This window comes from Xiphophorus maculatus, chromosome 11 (genome assembly GCF_002775205.1).
Source record: "Xiphophorus maculatus strain JP 163 A chromosome 11, X_maculatus-5.0-male, whole genome shotgun sequence".
In the NCBI taxonomy this organism is placed as follows: Eukaryota; Metazoa; Chordata; class Actinopteri; order Cyprinodontiformes; family Poeciliidae; genus Xiphophorus; species Xiphophorus maculatus.
Window position 1 is genome coordinate 24,261,249 of NC_036453.1, and position 9,265 is coordinate 24,270,513.

Sequence of the window (9,265 nt, forward strand, 5' to 3'; positions counted from 1 at the left end):
TTCTTTTAAACCCATACATGTTTATTCTGGACACACATTCAAGTTAGTGTATTCACTATTCAGACATGTACAGGAAACAGACAGGAAACATAGATGTACTGCAGTTTACAGTTAATGAATGAAAACAAAAAAAGTCCGCGAATAGCCTGAAGAGATTTATTAATGGAGCAGCTTTCACTGGACACAGCTTTGCTCTTTAGTCGTCAGTGTTTTCTATTCACAGTCATATTATCTTCAAGGTCGGAGTGCCAGAGATCCCCTGTTTTCACACTGAATCCAAGTTTTTTGTTTAATTATTATTTGATAGTAAATGATTAACAGCAGAAACTGTAAGTAAACTCAACAGACAACATCATGATTGGTAAATCTTGGAAATATACCAGCCAAGAACTGTGGTAGTAGTAATCAACAAGAGATTCGGATAATTATTTTCCTACAATATGTTTACAGTATTCACCGAACTAATGCCAATAGTGGCTAAACGATCCCCGAACAACGTAACAGAGGTACAACTCAACCTCTCTCACAGATCACTTCAATAACACTCTGCTCCATCGGTGAGGGGTCGAGGCAGCGGTGGGCGGCGCTTCCCACTATCTCATCCAACAGGAAGTGAACAAGGTTCTCGTCCGATACGAAGCGCCACAGGTACATCTGCAGGTAGTGGCAGTCGACTTGGATCTGCTGCAGGCCGTAGCGCCCAAAAGTGCGCAGGCGGACACACTCCAGGAACGTCTTCAGGCTGATTTTGATGATTCCCGTCATCACAGAGACCTGGGAGAGAGGACACGTTAATTTGGCCAGCAGACGGGTGACGAGATAAGGCCTAAGGAATGAAGAACAGTAGAGCGTAGGTCAAAACAAACTCACAGTCACCACAACGTTTGAAGCTTGCTAAAGCCACCCTCCTGCATGTTTTTATACTTGTTGGATTGGGGACCAAAGTTGCAACATTTGTTACATTTTCAGCTGGTGTGGTACTTTTTCACATTCCATTGTGTCAAAACGATCCAAACCTTGTTCCTCCCCTCGCCTGTGGTGGCGCTGCACCGAGAACTACTGAGGGAAACATGAAAACCTCTGAACCTTCTTCACAAAGTGTAAACAAAAATAAAGTGGCGTCAGTTGTAGGATTTTTCTTTTGTAAGTTGTTAAAAAAACAAACAAACCAAAAAAAAAAAACAATTTTTCCAGCTAGCGCTAGACTCATGCGTTTGTTTTGGTTGTATTTACCCACAATGCCCTGCACTTTAGTTCGCGTCCTGCTTTTGAAGCGGTCTCTGGTCCGCTTGGCGTTCACGTATGCATTCAAACCGCACCAGAGTTCACTTCAACCAGTCTTCACCTGGGTTTTTAGGAGGACCAAATTTCACTTTTTGGTCCACATCAGGGTTCGATTACGCATTCACACTTCCTAAATGAACCACACTTTCTAGGCAAACAAACTAGAGTTGGATCAAAGCGAACTGAACAGGGCTGGTGTAAATGAACCCTCAAATACATCTCAAAGTTGGTTTTGGAATAGGTAAAGCTGACTAACATAAAGCTTTTGGAATGGCTCCAAAGTCAGCCTTGTTGAAATTCATGAATTATTTGTTCTAGGCAGCCAGCCATTTTATGCAAACTGCCATTACTTGATGGCTACAAGAAGAATGTGTTTTTGTTCCTGTAACTTGCTAAAAGCCATTTATTCAAATATTGGTGGGGGTGGTTATGTTAATTTGATCCAGTTTGTATAATTTTGTCACTATTCAAGTCAGAGAAAATCCACAGTAAATGTAAATTTGCCTGATACTTGTTTGTAAAAATGCATTGAAGTTTTAATAATCAACTCCCCCTCAAATGAGATCAATTAAAGATCAAAATTAACATAAATGACATGCCAATGTTGAGTGGCTGTAAACGTCTGACAGAAACCATTACTGTGAGTTAACATATCAACATGAAGGAATATTCAAACTTCCCAAGAGCAAAGAACAGCATCTCTGAATGCAAAGTCATGCTCTGTAAGAAGCAGATCTCCACACACTGGACAATTCCTACGTGCTTATGAGGAAACTGAAGACATCAGCCAGCGGTTGGACGCCCAGTTCATTAAATCAAGAGCTTGGAAACGAGAAACACAAAGAAGGGAGACTTCTACACAGACTCAGAGAGAAAACAGCACATAAATCTGAATAAAGTTTTTAGCGTTGCTTTAGATAAACGCAACAAGAATCTACATTGGCAGAACAGCCTTAAACATTCTGTTGTTTTCTTTCCTGAGTGGCTAGAAAATGATGTGAAGGAGGAAATCGAGGGGTATCATTAGCATGTTAAAGTGCGCCCACGTCCGCGCCTCCAGAGTCGAAGAAGTCTACTTGAAAATGTAACCAGCAGCATCATTGAGCATGCTCCAATTCACTCGTTCCCAAAGGCAGACAGCCTCCAGGTCCCAGATCACGTTCTGCTCCTTTAGTGTGGAGGAGATTCTCATGTGCCGTTTCTAAGGCCGTTAAATAATATTTATTTAACTAAATGAAGATCAGCACTGACCTTGTTGAACTCCACTGAGCTAAAGATGTCGATCCTTTCAGAAAACAGCTTGTGGATGTTGCTCAGCAGATTGGTATCCATGGGAGCACTGCAGGTAAACAACAGGTAACCAGTCAGTTATTGTTCCTATTCTAGACATTATCACTAAACAATAACGATCCACTTATTTAGAGAAAAGCAAATTCAATAGTTTTCACTTTAAAGAATTTTTAGGAACACTGCAACTATGATAACGTTAACTCTGTAGACACAGTGATCATATTTCAGATGCTTTTTCTTCGTCTCTTAACATATATAACCATAACTCTGAATACCTCATAATCGCTGCCAACAAATATCTTAATATGACAAATCCAATTTAAATGCAGTTTTAAATGACAGTCTGTTTCTGAATGGGATTGGTTCAAGTAGCCTCTTCACCAATTTTGCACCGACTCATTCCCACTTCCATTTTTTCCCCATTTAAACAAATTTGTTCACAGCATTTTTATGAATCAAGGAGATAAATGAGCATATAAATGCCAAAACCTTGCATAATTTATTTAACTTGGATGCAACTATCAAAAAAACATTGTATAATGTTTCTATTTATTTTGGTCTGATTCTCAAAGGGACTGGTTGGCTCATGAAATATGGTCCCTGATCAGACTAAAGTAATGTTTGAGTAAAACAGCCACCTCTTTACAGTAGAATATGAGTAAGTTGCAAAGCATTTCAAAACATGTACGAATTGACACATTGTCAGTACAAACTGCCACAAGGCAGATGGCCTCATTTGGTGCCACAAAGAGTCAGTGCTGAAACAACTAACATTGCCAAAGAATGAAGTTCATCAAGAGTTGAGTTTGTCATTTGGAAGTATTTCATTCATAGCTCTTCTGTAAAATCGCTGACTACAATTTCCCCCAAACACCAAATACATTCGCAGGCGCTCTGAGATATAAGGGGCAAGTCGCTCCACCGCCAGAATAAGACACTGAAGTCTCATGTACTGTAAGTGTCTATATCTGTCGCTGCCATGATTTTTAATGACTTATCACATTAACCGGCTCATTATTTAATGGAAACGCTGCAGTTGTGAAACAGTTTTTTTTTTTGTATTAGCAGAATATCGACAAAGTTTTGTGCATGTTTGTAATAGAAACACAACTCACCTCTGATCTGTATATCAGGAGTTACAAACACAAACTGCTAACCAGTGCAACAGAGTTTTATAGACAAAGTTGCTTCACCTCGGTGTGTAGCTGGCTGCATAACGGGGTTGCTGCCTGGAGCTGCTGTAGACGGAAAAGGTCCTTTTGCTCGAGTCACTGCTGTGGGCCTTCCTCACACCTTCTTCATACAACAGACCCACCTGCGGTGCAGGACATTCATGGATGATGTTCCGGTAGGAACAGCGGCACTTTGACTCAGTCTGTCGTTCGAAGCGATACCTGCACGTCGATGGAGGTGGTGTCCTCCACTACTCTCTTCATCACAGCTCGGACGTTTCTAGGCTCGATGGTGTTGACCCAGTCTCGAGTTTCAACACTCTTTCTTAACATCTGGGAGATGATCAGCCCCTGAACCTGGATAGAGAAAGAAAACAAGGTGTCGTCTTGGATACGGTGTGTACTTTTACTCTTGACTCTGTATTTTTATTTCTAATGGTGAAATACCTTGACATAATGGTTGAGGAGTTTTTGTGCCGCTTCTCTTGCTTCTCCACATAATGCTGTGACTGGTGTTATGGGATTTTGGTGCTGAAAAAGATGGCCAGTCTTTCACCAGTCATTTTAAAAACTCGTTTACAGTTTGTCATGCAACAACCACACACATCTATGTGTTTTTTCCAAATATTTGACATTTCTCCAATACCTGGACGAGAAACTGTTCATCTGTGAGCGTGAGTATGTAGGAGATGGTGGACGTCTCAAAGTCCAAGCAGAGGCGAGACAGCAGCAGCAGGAGAGCCGGGGGCGTGGATCCTCCTTTGTCTCCGGCGCTTTCACAAAACTGTCGAGAAGACTGGCACACAAACCTGATGAAGTTCACCACCAGGTTCTCACGGACTCCCTGGCTACAGAACTCCCCCTATGGCGACGATACAGAGAAAAGCTTTCATTAAAAACTCACTTTTTAACTTTGTTTAGAACAGTAGTGTCAAACTCATTTTCATTTTGGGCAATGTCCATATCAGGAATGTACTCAAATGGCCAGTTGTGCCAGAATGTATTGATAAAACTTCTACCCAAACTGTTAAGACATTAATAAACAGCTGTGTTGGAATTGCTTCTTAAAATTAAATAATATTAAATATCTTTTCACACTGATCTGTCCCTCCTTTAGCAGAAATCCCGCCTTTGTTTTTGATTTTTTGCTATCAAAATGATTTAGTAAAGCTAATTTACAAATATCAGCCAGAAATTTTGCGATACTTGTGTCGGTAAATGTGACTTTTTGTTACTCGCCACATTGATCACAAATTGTTACCTGACATGGGTGATGAGAGTTAGCATCACTTAAACTCAATGTTTTTGACCAATTTTGTGGAAAATTAGCAAAAAACCCTCAATTATACAGTAACATGAATCTAATGATTTTGCATGACTTTCTGAGGAAGGAACCAACTGATGGAAAATCAATAAAGTTAATAAAAAATGCTTTTAACAAAGGAGATTTACCTTGAAGTAAGGCTTGTTAGAGAAAGTAATGTCCTTGGCGGTGAAGAGATGGACTGACGCCAACACCGACTTGATTTGGTTGAGAATAGAAGCTGACAGAGATGAGAGAAGCTCTGGAAGACTGCTGGGAGCATCCCGGCCAGCTGCAGGCCCTCCTAGATGCGCTCCGGCTCCAGCCACGGAAAGTCGAGGCGTTGCTAGGGCCTGTCTCACATCTGTCAGGCTGTCCATGTAGAAGCTCTGCAGAGCAGAGAGATACTGCTTCACTCGCTCCGTTGCCGCTCTTATCACGATTTCCGTCCCCCGGTTTGGAACGGCGGAGCCAGGCAGCAGTTTGGCCACGGCCTGCAGTCTGCGGTGGAAGCGGTCTAGAGCGCGGACCAGGAGGGAATTATCGCCGACGCCTTTCTCTTCTTGTATCCTCCTCTCGACAAGCGAGAAATACCGAGCCGCCAGGTCATCCACGAAGGCCTGCAGCTTGCCGTTTGCCATCTGAGGAATATTCTTCGAAGCCAGCTCGCCTGTCTGAGCATGGTTGATGAACAGTTCTTGATAGGAAGTAATAACCAGACATAAGCTGCTGACAAATTCATTGCAGCCTCTGTCTATGAATTCGAGAATGTCGGTGTTTGGGGTGGGAGAAGGTAGAGAGAGCGTCTTAGGGGAATTATCGCTCGGAGATCCTGCGGCTGTAGAAGACGATGACCTGCGTGTTGCAGCCTCTTTCGGAGCTGGAGGTGGCGGGTACGGTTTGATCTCTGCTTCCAACCCCTGAAGGTCCAGCTCCAGTCGAGAGCGTGCATGGCTCAGGAATTTATCACAGAGCTCCTCTGCTGGCTCATCCAGCTGCAGCATTAGCTCCACACACTCCGACAGGTCTTTGGCGCTCGTCCCACCATCTCTATAAACACACACACACAAAACATACTGTTGAACAGAGTCAATACATGGTGCCTTGCAACCATATTCACATGCCTACTTTTACAAGTTTTGCCATAACATCAACGCATCTTAAGGGGGTGGATGTCATGTGACATAATTGTAAAGTTGAAGAAAATGCATCGATTTTTTTAACCTTAAAAAAAGGCTTTTGTTCTCAGTCCCAGTTATTCAACTGGCTTACCACATCAAGAGTGAAAGAAACATGTCTGTGGACATATTTACTAATTCATGGTATCTACAGGTTTCAGAAAGTCAAATTTAATTTATTGGAAATTAGAATAAAATTTAATACAGAAAAAAAATTTAAATATAGGGGATGGTTGGAGGAACTTGCTGCATTACAAACAACCATAACAAGAACTGTGAACTTTGTGCTTCTGTCGTTGCATACGGCTCTCTACAGTCTTAACCCCCATAGTCCTAAGCTTAAGTTTTTTGGCACCTATCCTCCTATGGGTTGGCACTTGGCAGCAGAAGTCAGCCAGTGGCAAGCCAATTGCCTTTAAATTTGCAAGTACTCATGATACATGATGATTTTGCAGCCAGTATGCGGTAGCCTCACCCAATAAAAATGTTTGCGTACAACTCAGACTTTTTCCTGAATGAAAAGCACCACAAGCCAACAAACTATATTAAATAGTCCTGGCACAACAAAAAATGAGACCTGTGATTAACGCATTTAAGGCCAACGCATAACTTATTTTATCAATTTAACATGTTTTAAAGCTTTAATTTTAGACACAAGAATTTAAGACTTTTTAAGGAGCCTGTAATTAATGATTGTGTCATCTTTCCTTCATCGGACATCCATGATCTTAACAGATTTCCACCTGAACTTCTGCCGAAGCTCCTGAGCCAGCTTCTCCATGATGGCGTTGCAGTCGTCCTGAATCCCCTTGAAGGAAGGCAGGTGGCTGTACTGCTGCAACACGCAGCGAGCACGCCGGTGGGAGCTCACTGCCTGAGCGTAGGCCTGCAGCTCCAGACACTTATTCAGTCTAGCAGGCAACTCAAACAGAAACTGAAGTTTCCTCAGTAGCGTGTGAACCCCTGGTAGGAAACATAACAGGACAAATAACTAACAAAATCATCCTAAAGGTAAACAAAAGTTTAAAAAATTTTTTTTTTTAATGTGGATCATACCAGATAGTTTGGTTATCTGTGCGTGCTGGTCCTGAAGCGTGCTGCTGATGGAAGCGCTGAAGTCAGTGATGGCAGCCATGTTCGCAGACAGGCAATCCATTTCGTCCTCCATCTTTTTGAAATCGTTCTTCATTTTTCTGATGGTGTCTAACAAAAAGAGGAAATATCTCACCTACATGCTTTGCAAAGGTCTTCAGTCTCCTTAAATCTTTACAAATTATGTCACATTACAACTGAAAACTTCAATGTGATGTTGAAATGTATGTACTAGATTAATACAAAGTAGTCTAGCATTTGTTTTAAAGTGTGCTACAAATACATCTCAAAATGTGAACATTGTGGAAGATGTTAAGCATTTTTTGTCACTCATATCAGAAAGAAAAACTAAAATAGATTCATTATACATACAATTAAATATTTCCATTATATGTGCGCAATAATCAAATTACAAGAAATAAATGATTGAAATATTTCAGTGTATCTGTAATGAATACGAGTTACTGTCTGAACAAAATGCAATTAACGCTGACCCTCAGTGCAGCTAAATAAAACTTTAGAGCCGTAAAAGTTAAAATTTTAGTTTTCTTTTGTGAAAAGAAAACTAAAAAATGCTTAATAAATATCTACAATAGAAAGTTTAGATGAGTCTGTGTGTTATAATGGCCCAGTCAAAGTACAGACCTAAAGCAAACTGAGAACATGGCTTGAAACTTGATCTATTGTTGAAATCTTGTATTATTCTTCCGCTTTACAATGCTACACTGCTTTATGTTGGCCTATTGTACACATTGAAGTTTGTGAATGTAACGTGACAAAACATGAAGTAGTTCAGGGGCTACAGATACATTTGTATCATCTGCTTTACCTGTAGCAGATATGAACTTGTTATAGTTTTCATAGACCAGGGTCTGCATGTCACTGTCCAGAGAGCGGATCTGCTTCACCATGCAGGTCTCATGGTCCATCAGCTCAGAAAGGGAGCACTCTCTTCTCAGCTGTAGTTTAAGAAACATAATGGTCATAAACATCCTTTAATATAGCACATAAAATAATTCATTTGTATTAATTAGTGGCGAGGGAGATCCACCATTCATGCTAATTTAGTAACTTAAATTAACATCCACCAAGTGTCTTGTGTTTCCAGAGCAAGACCTCAAAGTCATCCTACGTATTTACATGTAAATATAAAGTGCTGGAAAATATGTGGCTTTAGCGACTTATGATTATACGACTGCGGCGTGATAGTAGAAGCACCTTGTTGAGGTACAGCTCCGGGTCAAAATGCGGCCCGTTGATGTCGCAGGGATCCAGGGACTGCAGCTGCTCCGGGGCCTTGCCCTCCTCGTTTAGCCCGTAATAAAGCTTCAGCATGCCGTGCACCCTCCGCCTCCTCCCGGACTCGTCCGACACCGAACCGTCGGCGTCCATACTGAACTCCGACCAGCTGCCAAAACGGACGAAGCGAAACAAACACCTGACAGCTCTGAAACACGGACTGAAAACTCTTAACTCCCCGTTTAAAATGATTAAATATGTTTCAGCTTCGGAGAATGTCCTGAATAACGAAAACTTGTTATTCAAAATATTCCAAATCTGTCATATTTTCTTTGAGAGAAAAAGCAGCTGTATGGAGTCGTTGTTGTTTCCGCATTTGTAACCAATCCACACTTACGTTCTCACAAAGTCTACGTAATCACGCCTGACTCGGATGTACTACTGCGCATGCCAGCGCCACAACGATTTAAAGGGCCATTTACCTTCTTTCTCTTTCTTTTTTTTCTTGGGTTGAATCATTGTTCTAACAATGGTGGACCTAAAAGTTCGATATTTTTTTCTTAGATGCATGGCAGATTTATTTATAACTACTTCTTATCGTCTTTTCATATTGGTGTTGTTTAAATACAAGGTTTCTTTTATGATTCTTTTGGGGGGACAATTTTAGATTTTTCCAAGATTGGGGGGGTCTGGACCACCTTCCCTTC

At 41.3% G+C, this 9,265-nt stretch overlaps 1 protein-coding gene across 1 annotated transcript; it reads right to left on the reverse strand.

Moving 5' to 3' along the window:
- On the reverse strand, window positions 1-8,952 carry vps51 (VPS51, GARP complex subunit). Its single transcript, XM_005800804.3, has 11 exons — window positions 8,538-8,952; window positions 8,149-8,278; window positions 7,284-7,430; window positions 6,971-7,190; window positions 5,199-6,099; window positions 4,393-4,608; window positions 4,194-4,277; window positions 3,969-4,103; window positions 3,768-3,889; window positions 2,536-2,623; window positions 1-774 (listed from the first exon to the last, which is right to left on the reverse strand). The coding sequence occupies exons 1-11, from the start codon at window positions 8,709-8,711 to the stop codon at window positions 514-516; spliced, it is 2,478 nt and encodes an 825-aa protein (XP_005800861.1). The 5' UTR covers window positions 8,712-8,952; the 3' UTR covers window positions 1-513.
- Window positions 8,953-9,265: the final 313 nt, after the last annotated feature.

Excerpts from the sequence above, each read along its gene's own strand:
- vps51 (XM_005800804.3), bottom strand. The coding sequence starts at position 8,711 with ATGGACGCCGACGGTTCGGTGTCGGACGAGTCCGGGAGGAGGCGGAGG. Across the intron at positions 6,100-6,970 it reads GAGCTTCGGCAGAAGTTCAG|AGATGGTGGGACGAGCGCCA; the intron begins GTGGAAATCTGT and ends GTGTGTTTATAG. Across the intron at positions 4,104-4,193 it reads TCCTCAACCATTATGTCAAG|GTTCAGGGGCTGATCATCTC; the intron begins GTATTTCACCAT and ends TTCTCTATCCAG.